Source organism: Haliotis cracherodii, unplaced genomic scaffold (genome assembly GCF_022045235.1).
Source record: "Haliotis cracherodii isolate W230 unplaced genomic scaffold, xgHalCrac1.p SCAF_7, whole genome shotgun sequence".
Taxonomy (NCBI): Eukaryota; Metazoa; Mollusca; class Gastropoda; order Lepetellida; family Haliotidae; genus Haliotis; species Haliotis cracherodii.
In genome coordinates, this window is record NW_027266330.1 from 46,217,803 (window position 1) to 46,237,383 (window position 19,581).

The 19,581-nt window shown below is 39.5% G+C and overlaps 1 protein-coding gene across 5 annotated transcripts in view; it reads right to left on the reverse strand.

The window, feature by feature from the left end:
- Window positions 1–11,855: 11,855 nt before the first annotated feature.
- Window positions 11,856–19,581, reverse strand: part of LOC139447176 (sodium/hydrogen exchanger 9-like) — a 61,803-nt gene continuing 54,077 nt past the window's right edge. For 3 of the 5 annotated variants that reach the window (XM_071228383.1, XM_071228380.1, XM_071228378.1), the window contains one exon: window positions 11,856–12,499. In XM_071228383.1, coding sequence (XP_071084484.1) covers window positions 12,407–12,499 — 93 coding nt within the window. In that variant the 3' untranslated portion in view covers window positions 11,856–12,406. Of the gene's footprint in view, window positions 12,500–18,220; window positions 18,240–19,581 lie in introns of all 5 variants that reach the window. The other 2 variants (XM_071228381.1, XM_071228382.1) reach the window with 2 other exon arrangements.

A 19,581-nucleotide genomic window follows, 5' to 3' on the forward strand; every position in this document is an offset into this window, starting at 1 on the left:
CCCACGAGCACGTGTATGGTGCTGACAATCCTAGAAACATAATCGGGTCGAACCGGGATTCGAACCCACAATCATAGGTTTCTGGCGTGCCCAAAGGACGCAACTCTTCACAGCGAATCGTGGCGCCTTAGGCGACTGGGCCACCCGTGCCCCCTATCCAGTAATAAAACAGCAGCCATGCAATATACTCTCCAAAACGGTAGGTCAAGAAACATAAATGTTATGATTATTTGTCAGAAGAAATATCAACTTTGAAAAATGAACCAAAACCTAACGCCCAAACACACCCGAAACATTGCACGAGGACCATGCAGTTCCTCTGCCCACGTGATGAGGTCAATTTTTAAATATTTTGATAAGGTCGTCAAACCGCTGAGCCATTAGTATAGCTGATTTTCATTATCAAAAGTAACAGGTAAGCTCTCTACTTTTGCTTTAATGCAGTCTCTGAGAACAGATTGGGAATGCTTCGTCTACAACGTGATGAACGCCGGTGCTATTGGCATGCTTCAAACTGTTAGAACTCAGCGAAAAGTAGCCAATATGTTCAATGTTTCTGATTGCTGACTTTGGAACAGGTTTCTGGAGACACAAAATTTTGATGGTCGGCCCCGCTCGGGACGCCCTAGGTCAACAACACAAATCCAGGATCGATTATTCAGAATCCAGGCTTTCAGAAATCGAGCTCCAAAAGCCAATCACATCGCTGTTCACTTGCGCCAGGCATCTGGAGTGAAATTGTGTGCAAGCAGCTTATCTGCAAGCAGATTTGTCGACCACGTATTGTATCACCGTCGACACATTCTACCCAGACGTCATTGGTGTTTAGAGCGTAGAAACTGGGGAAATCGCCGATTGTCTCGTGTTATGTTTTCAGATGAGTTCAAATTCTCTCTTGGAAAGGCGTGGACGTGTCGGGAAGCGTCCGAACAAATGTCAATCCAAGGCCATACGACAGATTTGTTGGTGGGTCGACCTGTTATGATATTTGCTGGGATCACCGTCACTGCCAGAACGCCACCCCATATATTCCCTGGAAGGGTCACTGGGCAGTACTATCGAGACAACATACTAGCGTCAATAGTTGTAAATGTATGAGAAGTGTAAGAGCCATGAATTTATTAACATAGATTATTGCTTAATATATCTTTTGTTTAGTTATTTAATACCGCACTCAGCAATATTCCAGCTATATAACGGCGGTCCGTAAATAATCAAGTATGAACCAGGCAATCCAGTGATTGACATCATGAACATCGATCCAAGCAATTGGGATCGATGACATGCAACGAGCCTGACCACCCGATCCCGTTAGTCGCCTCTTGAAACAAGCATAGTCGCCTTTTACGGCAAGCATGGGTTGCTGATGCCATGTTCTACCCCGGATCTTCACGGGGCCAATACCATACCTAATCCCACGGAAAACAAAACTCACAAACATTATAAAACAAATCCAGAGTTCTGAAATTGGTTTTGGTCAACTTTGAAATGTAAGTGTACTTTTTTTTTAAAAAGAAATGTAACTCCAAAAAAGAGGAAGAGGTAACTTGATCAAGGGAGTGTTTGGATGAATGTTGTGTTACGTCGTATTGATTACTGCAGCTTTATCACAACTCACTGTACAGACGAGGGCTGGACGAAAAGTGCTAAGCCTAACAAACAAAACCAACAATTGTGAAAGTGTTTGTAATTTTATTTGTAACACAATCTCCCTGCTTTTCAATACACTTCTCATATCGATAGTGAAGATTTTCAATTCCAGTCAGGAAGAAGTTTTCTAAAGCAAACCTTGAAAGACACATTCAATTCAGATTTGAGGTCATCGTTGTTGTCATAGTGCTTTCCATGAAGGTGTCCTTTCAATTTAGGAAACAGGTGGAAATCACTTGGTGCCAGGTCTGGCGATTATGGAGGGTGAGGAAGCTCTTCGAACCCACATTGTCGCACAGCAGCCTTTGCAAGTCGAGAGGTGTCAGAAGAGGCATTGTCATGAAAAAGTACACATCCAGCAGTCAGCATTCCTCGCTGCTTTTGTTTGATAGAATCGCTCAGGCGATAAAGCAAATCAGCATAGTAGGCACCGGTAATCATCTTTTGACTTTCTAAGTAATCAACAAGGATCACACCCTTTGCATCCCAGAATACAGTGGCCATAACTTCCTTCACTGATCTTGAAGACTTGAATTTCTCTGCTGCCGGAGAAGTGGAATAGTGTCATTCCATTGATCGACGTTTTGACTCAGGACCATAGTGGTAGACCCATGTTTCATCACCCGTTACTAATCTCAGTTAGCTCTGGCAATGTCAGTTCTTATTTCCTAAAGATCAGAATATAGAAAATTTGGCACCCAACGAGCAGATATCTTTTTCAATGTTCATGAATAATAGTTTCTGTGGATCTATGGTTTAGACCTGTGTCTTCCTCAAGTTCATGAATGGTAAAACGTCTATCTGACAGTATAAGTTTTTCTGTCTCCTTGACTGAATCTTCATTGATTGAAGTTGAGAGACTTCCAGACCCAGGGTCATCAAAAAGGCTTGACCTACCAGCCTTAAACATAGCTGTCAAATGTTTATCAGCGAAATAGCTAGGGCACTTATCCCCATACACTTGTGACATGTGGTCATGAATTTCTTGGGGAGTACTTTTCTTTAGTCAAAATCTTGACTGCTCGGTACTCGTTCTTTTCCATTTGTGTCCATATTGATCCCTATCACGTTCAACTGGTTGTCGCCTAAATACAAAAGGCCCTTGCAATGAACTACTCAAACAATGTACTACATTGACTAGGTCACTTTATGACGCAAGGTTGAAAGTTAGTCAGGCTTAAAACTTTTTGACCAGCCCTCGTATCAAAACAAATGTGACATGAAATGGGTTTTAACATCGCGGTCAAGATTATTGGTTTTATACGGAGGCGCGTGCGTGCGTGCTTGTTTGTACTAATCCGGACTACCGCCGGTTTAATAGCACTAGCCCAATGGGATACCATGCCACAGTTTAACATGAATACCTCCCTCAGTGTACGGACTCCGAGCCGACCAGTCCTTGCTTCACCCCCTTAATGCCGACAGCCAGGCAGGGTAACAACATGTGCATGTTCGACCACTTGATGCCAGGTTTAATATAGGGTTAATACAGAACAAACGTGATTCATTGAAAATATTGTTTATTACAAATATCTGCCGACAAGCAGACGAGGCTCGGTGAGAATGAGAGCACGTCGCGCACCAACAGGAGACAGGGTGGGCAGTAGAATAGAAAGTGAGGGAAGGTGTCAAAAGCTTTCACGTCATTTCAGAGGAACGTCAATTAATCCCCTAACGATAATAAATCTACAAACCCGTTTCAAAAGTTTACTCTGTATTGGCAGAATGTGGTCTTTCAAAATGAAGCTCCAGCTTTTGATATACACATACATCTTCGTTTACTTTTTTATGCACACAATACACCTACAATAACTATATAAGATCAAACGTAAATGTCACACGTTGTTAGGCAACACAATAGGAGTGAGTGAGGAAGTCCTGTTCTATGCTGCTCTGGGCTTTGGTTCGATCAGGCGCGTCAATTTGAGGTGGGGGGATAGCCCGAAGTGGTGCAACTTTGGTGAAACCCACAAGGACGCGACTCTGTGGCATACCGAGATCCACAATCAGGTCGAAGCAGGATTCGAACCCAAGATCATAGGTTTGTGGCACGCTTTAGTGAGGCAAATCTGCAAGCGAATTGCGGCGCTGTACATAACTGGGCCAAACGTGTCTAACAAGTTGTAGAAGAACATCATAACAAAAGCTACATAACAGAATTTTACCAAAAGGGTTTGGTTGAAATTCAATTGATCTTTGAGCTCAGACAAATTAAAACATTTCGACCACACCATTTGTATTTAACAAAAGAATTAAAGAGGAGGTATATAAATGCCCTTTCGGGATCCAGGGAGTTAAACAAGATGTTCCACAAAAGTATCTTATTGAACATAACTATCAACATGAGGACATAGCAGGAACTCGCCCAGTTGGGATACCTGTATTAACATGATATTAAACAGGTTCTGCTAGATGATTCTTAACTACATCTGGACCAATCGTTAGCTAGCGCTGCCAAAGGAGGGCAGTCAAAAAAACCCGTCCCATTTCCTTGTCAATCAGATGTATCCTTGCCAAACACCCAAATACTATAACGCCAAATGATGACGTATTAAGGAAACAGTTACGTGTTGAAATGAAATACAGTATCATTGAACAGAATTTACAGCTTTGCCAGCCAGCCCCCGAGACATCTCCGTACAAACATAGTATCATTCTCGATGACCCTATCCTTTCTCCGACAATACAGATGTTAGGTAAAACTGATACATTTTATTTCTCCACTCTCTCATAACGTTTTCAAAGTGACACCGCAAGATGATGTTATTATTTTTTAAATCATATTTCTAGCCCATGAGGCCACGCTATATTTTCCCTTTTAATCGGTCACACTATGAATGGCATGGGTGTGCAATAAGTCGAAACTGGTTAAAAAAGAGGTTTCTTATACAAGACTTAAGTGAAACTTAGGGGAAGATTAGGTGCTGGTGGGTCATTACAAACAAGAATGCATTTGTTAACACCATAATATGAATGTTTTAAATGATGAAATGTTAACCATACACTGATATAACGTACATATGTTAATATGATAGTAATTTTGATTGAAGAGATAGTTGCAGAGTTAACACATGCAAGAGTTAAACTGTATATTGCAAAACATTGGTGGGTTTGATGAAGACGTATTTCTTACCTAAATTATTTGTTTTGATTTTCTTGCTGATTTTTTTAAATTATTATTTTTAGCAGGGTTGAGATTGAAAACATTTTGGTGTTTAAATCTGCCTCTGTAGATCAGTGTATGCATTGTTGTGAGAATTAAGTCAAAGGAGTGTGCTGAAAACAATTTCAGCTCTCATAAATAAATCTCGGGATTTAATAATGGTGAACAAGTAATATTTTTCAGAGCCTATTTCTTCTGTTTTAATCTCACACTTATTTTTCTTGATTTTTTTCCAAACATTTTAGTCACCTTCACCTTTACACATTCAAAACACTAGTTCTTGACACCTTTGACCTGTTTTCCTGATTCCTGGCATTCTCAAAGTCATTATTATAAGTCCTGACTCCCTGTGATGAGTGAGTGAGTATGGTTTTACGCCGCTTTTAGCAATATTCCAGCAATATCACGGCGGACACCACAAATGGGCTTCACACATTGTACCCATGTCGGGAATTGAACCTGGGTCTTCAGAATGACAAGCAAACGCTTTAACCACCAGGCTACCTGACCACCCCTGCATCACATTTAGAAGACAGTGACAAAGATATGACCTAAACAGCTATCCATACTTTCCTTGGGCATCGGTGTAAGTCATCATTCCCTTCAGACCGCAACACATTAAAATAAGAATGTATTTCTTTAATGAAACCTTATTACAACATCCATCTTAGAATTATCAACTGACAAACACATCACTGTCTAATTCAATGTACAATGTGACCTTTGTCCTCCTACCATCAATTATTCGTTGGAGAAGAAATACGCAATTACACGGAACCTCCACATGTCTTACAGACCGTGGAACAAATATATCCAATACAGTCCATGCAAGTCTATAATAGTGGGCAAGTCTAGATTACTGCAATTGAACAGTCTCTGGGCTCATTTTTATTATATCTATTATGATGATATAACAACTGTTTTTTGTGTAAAACATGTTCATTTCAGAGGCTAAATGTTAGTCTAATCCGACCACTGACACCCCACATCTATTCTATAAACATAATATATGTATAATGAATATAACGTTTGCATAAAACCCAACACTTTTCACATAAACTATGAGACGTAATAACAGGACATTCAGTCAAATATCACCTATGATATAATGTGACTACAGTCCACTAATACCACTCAGATCTGTGCACAGATACAATCACAGTGTCTTACGGTCAATAAACTTCACTTATGTTTTACCATCAATCTGTTAGCAAACAACCATGACAGCAGTCAGCAATATTTCAATGGAGGCCTGAGGCAGACAAAGTAGTGATTGATATTAAGAGCATTACACAACACCAAACCAATCAAGTCATCAAGCCTGTCCACTGTAATCTGTAAATATTTCATTTAACTTGCATACTTTAACCACCAAATCCTCATTTATGTTGATTGCACTTTTACATCCAACCTCGGTACTGAGGAACCAAGTGATAACTATTGGCAAACAGAAACAGAAAACACATCCAAGCTGCCACCCTACTTCTTATTCCAGGACGACAGTAAGAGTGTTCTGTTGTGGTCTGACGTATTCTGTTGTTCTGTTGGGCTCTGTAGCATTCTGTTATGTTCTGTCGTATCATGTCATGTTCTGTCTTATGTTGTGTTCTGTCATGTTTGTTGTTGTGTTCTGTCATGTTTGTTGTCATGTTCTGTAGTGTTATGTCGTATCATGTCGTGTTCTGTCATGTCATGTTCTGTAGTGTTCTGTAATGTTGTCATGTTCTGTAGTGTTATGTCGTATCATGTTGTGTTCTGACATGTTGTGTTGTGTTTTGTCATGCTCTGTCGCGCTCTGTCGTGTTGTGATGTTCTGTTCTGTTTCAGGATGAAGATGCTCTCAATATCATGAGGCATTTAAAGACATTATCACAGTTTTCTCGGGCTAGTTATGCTATGTCTGTCACAGGTAAATAAACTTTAATTAATCAGTATCTATCATATGTATTGGCTTATTATGCAAAATTACTTACAGTAAAAAATAGTCCAATTTCTTAAACGTGTTCAATTTTCCATTTACATCTGACACCAGATTTTGCAACAGAATTTTGTTTTTCTACATTAGCCCAATCTCATTAAATCAGATCATAGTTCTTGACACCGCATGACAAGAAGGAGCACTAAGATCTAATTCTAATGAGACATCAGCCAATTATTTACTCAGGTTATTAAAATAGGAACACAGGCTGCAATTACTAAGAGAACTGACTGAGAATTGGCAGGTGAAGAATTTACAGTTACCATCACCACAAAGACGTACGTATTTTTAATACATGATAATCACGAATGTTACAGAGCAGATAACACATCCAAGTTTAAAGTGCCTAATTACATACCCAATATCAAGCTGATAACAGACAATCCATTTGCCAATACAAACACAGCCCACATGTCAACACTTTCACATTATGATAGGACTAAAACCAGGTTGCAAAAAGGATCACCAGAAACAAACAAAAAATTCTCAGATGTTAAGTGATGTCACAGAGCATTCTAATATTTGCATAATAAATACATAGAATATATAATGTGCAAATCAATAATAAGTCTTTATTACCTAGATGTTATAGAGGAGTACAAGCATACTGAATCAATTCTTCTAACCTCCCATCTTGTAACTGTAAGACAGAGATAGGACACAAAATACTTGAACATACTTACAAAATAATCACCATCCAAATGGAGGTCCATCTAAGATGTCTTCATGTTGTAGGGTATGAGATACAAAAGATTACTCTGACACACAATCCCTACAAATACATACATTCTACAAATTCATCCAAGGGATTGTGTAGAAACACTATAATACCATTTTCTCTTATGTGAGATTTAAAAAACCTGAACCATCTTGCAAATATATATTGTGAAAAAAGTGCATACCTTAATCAACCCCGATGTCAGCGGACATAAAATACATGGAACTATTCGTCTATCAGAAACAATGCTATATTAGACTTGTATCTGACTCCCAATTTCATGGTAAAGACGTTATCAAAAACGTCAGATCTTGATTGTTCAACAATAAACATCCTTGATAAACCAGTGTGTGATATCACCATTGTATTGTGATGATATCCTGAATCCATTCAATACAATAGCTTCCCTTTGAATCAGGATTCAAAACATGCAATGATAAAAATAGGCGTCCTTCAACTTTAGTCATGAGCTAGAGAAAATCTTTGCAAAGCTACTGACAAGAGAGATGGTAATGGTGATTGCCATGGAGATGTTACTGAAATGAAGCTACGCAGGCGAAAGAGTCCAAGGTTATTATTCTAAAATAGAATATAGATATAACACCCTGGATAATAGAAGATGAACAATAAAATGATAAGAACCAGCACTTCCACCTTCTGAACACACTTTATCAATGTCTAATGCTTTATATGTTCTTGTGAAAAATTGTACAAGAAGGTAACGTCTTAAAGTCATTTGTTATCAATGTATAAAGAAAAAGGGTAAAGAAATACTTATTTTGATTTTATGCAGACCATGCAAGAAAAACTGAGCAAAATATCTAAAAACTAAGCAAATTTGAAAATCATTTGAGTGTTAGAAGCTTAACAACTGAAAGCATTTCAGGAAACAATTGTGGGCATGTTAAAGATTCAATATGTACAATATCATTATTAAAACAAGGTGCACATTCACCACTGTGATCAGCTTTTATATACATATCAAGGGAGAGCACTCTGAAAACTTCCTTCCAGGGGAGAACACTCTCAAATCTATACTTCAAAGGGGGAAAACTCGTAACCTAATTTTCAAGGAGAACGCACTCCAACTACACTCATTTTTACAAACCACAAAGTATTTGAAACTCAACAACAACCACATACAACTTCGAAATTCATTTACAATATAAAAGAACTTCATGAACAGTTTTTTAATAATGGGACGTACATCATTATTATTCACAAATAATTTGAAAATCACAAAGCTACATTCTACAAATCCTCATCCAAACAATGCAAGAGCCTTTCATACATGGATCAACAATCATAGCAGTTTCCGTGTCGACACTAGGACTGCAACAAATACACTAGGCGGCGAATATGATTCATATCACGAATATAGGGTAACGAATACGAATATTAATTTACGAATACAATAACAAGTCAGCAGTTGATGAATTATTTTGCTATATTCAGTGAAACATTAACAACCTAAATTATTTGACACGTTTTTTTTATGATTAAAATATTATTCATTTTATATACTGCACTTATCCAGGTACTAGTATCTGCTCAAATTTGACAGTGACCACAATACTGTCAAATTTTATATTAGAAGAGTGTTGTTTTTGAAGAAATCTATGCATATAATACATTCTTCTGGATATTTTTAGGTACAGGGTATGTAAATACACATGATTGCATATTGATAAATATTCGATTCTAGTGGCCACTAATAACGAATTCAATTCATGAACGGATACAGTTAGATTCGACAAATACATAGTGAATCGTAACAGCCCTAGACGACACAGTCACATATAAATCCCCTAATACATGACAGCACAACAACCATGAAAACAGACAAGCGTCTACAGTATTTGTAAGTATCACAATAAGTTGGACAAGTTGAAACAGACAATTAGGTCTCCATTTAATTATTGTTTAGAAGAAGAGGTTATTCCTTGACTCGATTCATGAGAAGCTGAGGCAGCTGGTCTTGGCTGAAAACGTGAACGTGGTGTTCACTATCTGTGAGACGGACCAATAGAGGCTGAGACTAAACTTGTCTTCAATGGAACTTGTATGGTTCCATCTAATGAATCAGACTAATGGTGATACATTGTTAAAAGTGGTCACACAATATCATGAAGTGGTGACAATATCATGAAATGGTCACACAATATCATGAAATGGTCACGCTATATCATGAACTGGTCATGCAATATCATGAAATGGTCACGCAATATCATGAAATGATCACGCTATATCATGAAGTGGTCACACATATCAATGTTCATAAAAAATCAGGAAATGGTGAACACAAATTGCTGTATCAAAAGGACAACTAAATTACTGAATATATTTGACCTTTGGGTTCTGCTGTGGTCAAAATTTCAACTTCCTTACATTCACTTCCATTGCAGGAATATACTTTGAAAAAATCAACAAAGAAGTAGTGAGATTGCACAAGGATATGTTATCAAATCTGCCATCGATATTTGCCAAAGGGCTCCAGCTAGTTCTGACTCGGTGAGATTCCATCCTTTACTGTAAAGACAACACTTTGCAAAAGTATAAAGAACAAGATCTTAAATCTTGATAGCTTACAAATGGGCGAGTGAGTTTGGTTTTATGCCACAATATTCCAGCAATATCACAGAGGGGAACACCAGAAAGGGGCTTCACACATTGTACCAATGTGGACAATTGCACCTTTAGCAGGACAAGTAAACGCTGTGGCCATGAGACTACCTCACAGCCCTGCCTTGAGATACTTGCGATGAGGAAACTTTGGCGTCTTTCTGTTAATCTTTCAGTTTATAGATGTATATAAAATGTCTCAAAATATGACACCAAAAGACACACACGGCACTAAAAATGTTGAAATTAAGGAACCCTTTGACAAAATGGCTCAACAAAACAATCAAGTCCTCAACAAAACAACGGTATCAATGTAAATTCAGCTGGTTTGAAACAAGATAAAATCCACAAAGAAAAGTCTAACAAAACAATCCTAATTATGCTTAAAACAGAATCTCAGATAAAATAAGAGGGTAGATTTTTGTGCTTTGGTGAAGGCTGTGGTATAATATAAAGTTGACATATGAAAAAACACACTCATCCAAAACATTCAGATAACATTTCATTCCATCAAAGTAACAGTTGGTTTGAAACCAAATTATTATTATTCCATTATTATAGTATTTGCAGAAACAGAGCAGCCCTCCATGTGACTGCCATTTTCTCAAAGCTTCTAGTCTCCCATATCATCCTGAGGAAGGTGTGTACACCAAGTTTAAGGATAATTGCATTACGTTTGAGAAGGTGTAACGACAAACCTTTTGTTTCCAGTCACATGACCTTTCAGCGTTCAAAGGGTGTGGGTGTATGCATGCGAGCAAGTGAGTTGGGTTTTAATACTGCTTTGACCATACCTCAGCTAATCTTAATCATCTTATTCTTTTGAGTGAGTGAGTGAGTGAGTTGTGTTTATCACCGCTTTTAACGGTATTCCAGTTATATCACAGGATGTCAGCTTAATGTGGGAGGAAAGCCCGAAGTGGTGCAAGTCTTAGATGTTTACCACTTCGGTGAAACCCACGAGCACGGATATGGTGCTGACAAATCTAGAAACATAATCGGGGTGAACCGGTATTCGAACCCACAATCATAGGTTTCAAACAGACACATAACACAAACCTCGCTTTATGGCAGAAATAATGCTGATGTGACGTAAATTTAACTCACTGTCATTCCCAATAGGAAATCTGTGGAAATCCCCGTTGATTTACATAATCACATCAATAAACCACATATTTGTTAACCACAGTTGAGGATAACCCATTTGTGAGTGAGTATGGTTTAACACCGCTTTTAGCAATATTCCAGCAATATTACGACGGGGGACACCAGAAATGGGCTTCACACATTGTACCCATGTCGGGAATCGAACCCGGGTCTTCGGCATGACAAGCGAACGCTTTAGCCACTAGGCTACCCGACCGCCCCTAACCCATTTGTGAAGACAGTTAATCACAGCTAAGGATAACCCATTTGTGAAGACAGTTAATCACAGTTAACGATAACCCATTTGTGAAGACAGTTAATCACAGGTAAAGATAACCCATTTAGGATGAAGTTAACTACATGTTCATGGTAAAGATGTGTCTAACATTTTAAGTATACTATGATGTATAACACATCCATCTTAAGCTGAAACGAAGCTATTTATGACCCTCTTGAGAGCTAGGGATATGCAACAGCCACAATCACCCAGTTTTGAAACTATAAGAAAATGGGTGCAATTAAAAAAAAAAATCATAATGATGTAAATTATGAACCCACCCCCCAACCCCCAACCCCTTCACCTTGAAAAAAACACACCACAGGTCCAGTGAAGTCAAAATCTGAGTTGTCCTATTCACATGCTTGTTGGCATAGTCAACCCTTGTGCGAAGTCACAGCCTAAACATGCCTAGATCAGGTCGTAAACTACCACTGTCTGCTTCAGGGACTAACGAACTGCTATTGAGAAATCATCAACAATGTATGGTCTTAATAAGCTACTTATGGCATATTATCTATAATCCATCATCATTTACATGACAAAATCCAATGCTACATAGTCTGTGGGAAGTTGATACGTTGGTAATGTTCTTTTGAACTATGAGAATCTACTGTGTAGGAACACAGGCGTATGCAAGCACATCACATTTCAACACAAGCTACACACAAAATAAGAATATTTGAACAGATTCACACAACAAATAACCTTTCACAGCACTGTGCATTCGGTGCAAAGAAAACTCCATTCCGAAGACTCAGTCATGGAATTCCTGTTTGCTGAAAGATATGGGCAATATTGGAATCTCAACAGACAAGAGTTATCTCCCATAGTGAGAGTAACCTCCCCTTCTCAGACCTTGTCGCCAGCTGGCCCAGGCAGATTAACTCTTAAGTTCATTGGCTGGCTATTGTGACCAAGTCCCAGATCATAGGTCTCTGGCTCCTGCAAACAAAGAGTAGAAATGGTTGTGATTCACAGTCATCGTTATAGTTCACAAAGAAGGTGAAGGCCAAGTCACACGCTCTGTTCTCAATGTCAGAGTGAGTGCAGCACCACGGGTGCACATTGGCTCACCTGGATATGTAGTAAACAGACTTAAACATCAACAAAGACAGATATTGAAAAGAGCTGTCTGCATTGAAACTCAAATATTTTCTGCAATAAATTCTGAGAATTAAAACACAAATATAAAATGTTTTGAACAAACTATGATGTCATCATAAGGAGAAACATTCAAGCTAAACCTCAGCTTCCTCAGTTTGCCAATTTACACAGATAATACCCCTTTGAGAGAATTTAAGAGCATGGTCAAGACAAAGTCAAAATATATTTAAAATACTGATACTAATGACTAATGTCCATTTAGGTTTTTGAACACAGCGGGTAAAACAGAAAAATAAGATTTGAGCATGGTCAAAGTTCAGTGGTCAAAATGGAAAATATCACGAAGAACGGAACGTATGTGTTGAGCTCCACTATTAAATATACATACACCAAATTTCATCACATTTTGAAATGAAATGGCTGAGTCATTGCCATAAGAAATTTCAGCTTCGAGTGAGGGCGAAGTGCAAAGGTCAAACTATGGTCAAAATTTATAATTTCACTAAAAACAAAAATATATGTTAAGCCCCACTTTTAACTGTATCCAATTTCATTCCATTTTGAATAAAAATGACTGAGTATAGCCACAAATAGGTTTTTTAGTAAGATTGCTGCTGAAAAATATGAAAATAATATTTTTGTTTGTTTGTTGTTTAATGCTGCACTCAGCAATATTTCAGCAGTATGAAAGCAGGGAAAATAATATCTGAACCTCAGGAACAGATTAAGGTGCCATCATTGGTAGACACATGCATGTGAAGGTTCACACAATGCACAATGGACAAACAGGCCATGATATAAGCTCACTTAACTGTGACTGTCAGTCAGGTGAGCTGAAAATGAAACACTGCAAGTAAGCAAGTCATGAACACATGATAAACATCCTTCTTTTTAAAACATAATACTGCATGTATATAAGAAAAAGTTTCGTTTCAGTCAGAAGAGATGAAATCCGGAAAGATTACCATCGAAGAAATAGCCAGATTTGTTTCAATTTCCATTTACAAACATCTACAACACATCACTGGACAATCTGAGATTGTATGCATCGTTTACTTATTATTGGGCCACTTTCTGAAAAGAAGTTAATAGCATTAAAATGTCTGAGCATGTAAAATATTTTATCCTCAACCAATTTTTCCATACCACAACCCAACCTTCACCAAGATCAGTGCCACATCAGACTCAGTGGAGTGCCAGCAAGAGTGTCATGAAGAGTGCAATGAAGAGTGCAATGAAGAGTGCCATGAAACATTCTTGGATGACAGATGACATAAGGAAGCCAGTATAATGTATATCACGGTATGTCAGCTTGATGTCAGAGGAAATCCCAAAGTGATGTCTCAGACATTTACCACAAGCACGGTTATTGTGCTGGCAAACCAGGAAACAGGATCAGGGCAAACACAGATTTGAACCAATGATCTTGAGTTCCTGTCACACCTAAGGGGCACAACTCTGAATGATGAATTGTGACACTTTAGACAACTTGGCTACCTGTGCCAGCGTTTGAAATGATTTTTTTGAAAAAAGGACAGTCGGGCAGGTGACCCATAACTGCTGCCTGCCCATCTTCAAAGTTACCTGCCTGCATTCAGACATTTTAAATATTGAAAAATCACAAAAAATAAGAGACAAATTATGTCTTGATTCAGTTGTAATAATGCACACAATCACTTGAGAATCTACAAGCAGTTATAATTACACTGAATACATAAGTAGTTTTAAAAGACAGTTGGGTAGGTGGAGGAAAATTTCATGCAGCCCGACAGAAAAGTTACTAGCCATGGGCAAGGGGGCAGGAAGTTATTCAGGTGGGACACTGACCTGTGCAGTTCTTTGATGAGAGATGATGAAGTGAAGGCTGAACATGCAGACACACATTGCTCCCGACCACCTACAGAGTGAGTGAGTGAGTTGGGTTCAACACCACGTTAAACAGTATTCCAGTTATATCACGGCGTGACAGCTTAATTAGGGAGTAATGCTTGAAGTGATGCTGGTCTAAGACCTTTACCACTTTGGTGAACCCCATGAGTACATGAGAGATGTTTAAAACTTAATCAAGCTCCACCGGAATGGAGATGACAGACCAAGAATCCAGATCAGGGTGAACTTAGGATTCAAACCCATCAAGCTCACTGCAATCAGATTCCTCTGAGACAATACCTCTCTGCGTGAAGATCTCAAAACACCTTAATAGAAGGTCGCATCAGGAGAACATTCTCAACTGTCAGTCAACTTTTCTATTCTTGGTACCACTTAGCTAACATTTAGACCAGCATATCTGATTTCTGTATCTCGAAAAACAGAAGTTAATCAGCCTGTTCTGAATGTAAATAATAAAAGCCACACCATGTGGATATTTGATACACTGTCGTTCCTGCACACAATGGCATCTACATCCCAAAGGGAGTACCATCAAACTAAAAGATGTGTTCTGAGTTGGTTTTCTTTTGTTAAAATAAAGATTTATGAATCAAGGTTTCAAAGGAAATGAAGACGAATTGTCTGAGAAAGCTGACATATGACTTCAAGAACCCACACATCTTACATTTAGATTGGGCCGTGAAGAATCACTCAGTGTTCACCTGATGCCACGACCAGCAGAGGTGTTGTCATATCTCCCAGCGGAGAGGAGCCAAGGTCAGGATTTGAATGAGATAGAGATGTAGTGTTTTCACTGCTTGCAACAACTTGGGGATGATAGGAGGGTTGGATTAGTTCTGACAGGGTGTGTGGCTGCATCGACACTGGGATATACCATGCATTTTGGTGTGAAAGAAGTTTCCAGCTTGGTTTTTTCACACATGGTCAGATATATAGCATGATTTTACTGTCAAGTGGAATGGTAAATTAGAAACTCAGAAATTTAAAAAAGTAAAAACAAGGATTTTGAAAAAAAGAAGAAATGTTTCGTTTCTTTTAGATATCAGAAGTTTTTCATGTATATATACATATATCATCTCTTTAATTACAAAATCAATTAACAAAACAAAATAGAATAAAGGAAGTGACCATTATCCCTGGATGGTAAACAAATGTTAAAATATTCAAATTCCTAATTAAAAATCCCGAAAATGTTCTATTCTAGGGTTATTGTATCTGGACCAGCAAAACTAGTGGTTGATAGTATAAGCAACAATTCACGACTACCATGACTACACTACTGCCAGGTCAAAAACTGGGCTCAAGTGAATTCCCATCTAGTCAGGTCTAAGGTCTCAGTTATAGAGAGGTCAGTGTTTGTGACTGTGACGGACTTTGCCATGCTAGATGTCTGTACCAAATGCCCCACACATACGAACTCTCTGCAGGACAAAACATCGGAACAAAGCGACACAACAGCTTATATTTTATGAGTGCTTCAAATCTAGGGGCCATGTCCATGAACCAACCAAACATGAAGCGGAGACATTTATTTTTTCAGGTCGCAGATGCCCTGAAACAAATTTCTACAATTTGGAACAGAAATAAGAATATGAGAACATTATTTCACTCACTAACTATGAGTAGACTAATGTTCAGTTGGTCCACATGAAAATGGAAGTTACATAATGATTTGTCATTCTACAAAATATGTTAACATTCCTTCCTTATTTCACTTTCCACAACCAAGAATGCCTTACAAACGATATCTTTAAAAAAATAGTCCGCATCATAACCACCACCTGTAATCTTAGCAATCCTAAATACAAAAACTTAAAGTTAAAAACATTAACATGCCATATATATGATCATCAATACTTCACAGGTTTTATGCCCAACATTCCTCCATCATCCCTGAATAAACAGGGAGTCAGGACAGGGGCCTGGAGGGAGCATCCTTCATCCCTGAATATACAGGGAGTCAGGACAGGGGCCTGGAGGGAGCATCCTTCATCCCTTCATCCCTGAATATACAGGGAGTCAGGACTGGGGCCTGGAGGGAGCATCCTTCATCCCTTCATCCCTGAATATACAGGGAGTCAGGACAGGGGCCTGGAGGGAGCATCCTTCATCCCTGAATATACAGGGAGTCAGGACTGGGGCCTGGAGGGAGCATCCTTCATCCCTGAATATACAGGGAGTCAGGACTGGGGCCTGGAGGGAGCATCCTTCATCCCTTCATCCCTGAATATACAGGGAGTCAGGACTGGGGCCTGGAGGGAGCATCCTTCATCCCTGAATATACAGGGAGTCAGGACAGGGGCCTGGAGGGAGCATCCTTCATCCCTGAATATACAGGGAGTCAGGACAGGGGCCTGGAGGGAGCATCCTTCATCCCTGAATATACAGGGAGTCAGGACAGGGGCCTGGAGGGAGCATCCTTCATCCCTGAATATACAGGGAGTCAGGACAGGGGCCTGGAGGGAGCATCCTTCATCCCTGAATATACAGGGAGTCAGGACAGGGGCCTGGAGGGAGCATCCTTCATCCCTTTATCCCTGAATATACAAGGAGTCAGGACAGGGGCCTGGAGGGAGCAACCTTCATCCCTGAATATACAAGGAGTCAGGACAGGGGCCTGGAGGGAGCGTCCTTCATCCCTTCATCCCTGAATATACAGGGAGTCAGGACAGGGGCCTGGAGGGAGCATCCTTCATCCCTTCATCCCTGAATATACAGGGAGTCAGGACAGGGGCCTGGAGGGAGCATCCTTCATCCCTTCATCCCTGAATATACAAGGAGTCAGGACAGGGGCCTGGAGGGAGCAACCTTCATCCCTGAATATACAGGGAGTCAGGACAGGGGCCTGGAGGGAGCATCCTAGGGACTGTGCAACTGGCCCATGGGGACTTCAGCCTTTCATGCATGATGATATGAAGGCGGAGTGATTGCATGAGTGAGTGTTTTGTTTGGTTGTTGCTTAACGCCACACTCAGCATTTTTCCAGCAATATGATGGTGATCCGTAAATAATCGCATCTGGGCCAGGCAGTCCAGTGATTGAATCACGAGCATCGATCCATGCGATAGGTATACGATGACATGCATCAACCAAATCAGCAAGCCTGACCACCCAATCTCGTCACTCGCCTCTTACGCCAAGCACAGTCGCCTTTTATGGCAAGCATGGGTTGCTGAAGGGGGAACCCAGATCTTCACGGGTAGCAAGAGTGAGTGAGTGGGGAGGCCACTTTTTACAATACCGGCCACATCACAGCTTCACACATTGTACCCATGTGGGTAATTGAACCAGGCGTTGAACTGTTAACCACTGCCCACCCCACCCCTAATCCTCAGACAAAGCCTAATGAAGGACCACAGTTCCTGTGTGCCTGCAAATATGGTAAGGGCGGAATGTCCTGGTCGGTATCTCACAATCTTCTTACAACATAGAGACAGAGGTACTGTAGCTCACCCGACATTTCAAATATGTGAAACACATTTATCCAGTTCAAAATCTGCAGTAAATTCAGGATTGTAAAAATAAATAAAAGGAGCTTGGCTAGACAGACGTGCTTGTGAAGTGCTGACACTATCTCATGCTGTGTGACAAGTATGCAGCGGAAACGGTCTAGAGAACAACAGGTGCTGTGAACCAAAGCCGAGGCAAACAACAAAACCCAATATCTACCTCATGCATCAACTGTTCCCTGGAACAAAACACAACAAACATTACACAATAAATAACAACAACGGCATGATTAGCCCCAGTGACAGGGGTTGCCACCAGCAGCCTGTACTATACTGCAGCATACTAAACACCCTGTATGTCTTTACCTGTGTTGAGCTTCATGCAATCACTATCTGTATGTCTAAACCTGTGTTAATGTGCTTGTTGACCTTCATGCAATCACTATCTGTGTGTCTTTAGCTGTGTCAACATGCTTGTTTACCTGTGTTAATGTGCGTGTTGACTGTGTTTGTTGACCTTCATGCAATCACTATCTGTATGTCTTAACCTGTGTCAACATGCTTGTTTACCTGTGTTAATGTGCGTGTTGACCATCATGCATGTACTATCTGTGTGTCATAACTTGTGTCAATGTGCTTGTTGACCATCATGCATGTACTATCTGTATGTCATAACCTGTGTCAATGTGCTTGTTGACCATCATGCATGTACTTCCTGTAGGTCTTAACCTGTGTCAATGTGCTTGTTGACCATCATGTATGTTAAATCTGTATGTCATAACCTGTGTCAATGTGCTTGTTGACCGTCATACATGTACTATCTGTATGTCATAACCTGTGTCAATGTGCTTGTTGACCATCATGCATGTACAATCTGTATGTCATAACCTGTGTCAATGTGCTTGTTGACCTTCATGCATGTACTATCTGTATGTCATAACCTGTGTCAATGTGCTTGTTGACCATCATGCATGTACAATCTGTATGTCATAACCTGTGTCAATGTGCTTGTTGACCTTCATGCATGTACTACCTGTATCAATGTGCTTGTAATTCATTGAGACTATTTGCCAACTTAACCTCTATTAATGTGCTGTGTTTCCATTCTAAATGTCGGCTTGTATTGCACACCCATGGTATAGACGTCTCTTAATATTCAGTTTTCTGAATTTGCTGAAACAACTGAACAGTCTTGCACGCACATAATTTAATGTATATGAATAGCTGATTATATGTGAATAGTTGTAAGTAGTTGCTTTGTGTATATAAATGTTCAAATGAATAGTACAGTGTTGATAGAGCAAGTATATAGTGACTGGCGGTGTGAAATATCTGAACAAGGCAAAACATGCCATTATTGTGTCACGCACAGTTAAAACAATCTCACATTTCTGTAAAAAACAAAGGATTAACATTAGCTGCATGCACTATCTGAAACTAAAATAGATCAAGCCACATTTCTTTGGTTCTAAAAACATAAGGTTAAATATTCTCAACTTCTTGGATTAAAACACAACATGTGTCGACTTCTCAATGTAAAACTTACAGAAACGTAACTGACTGTATGGTCTTCTGCTACCA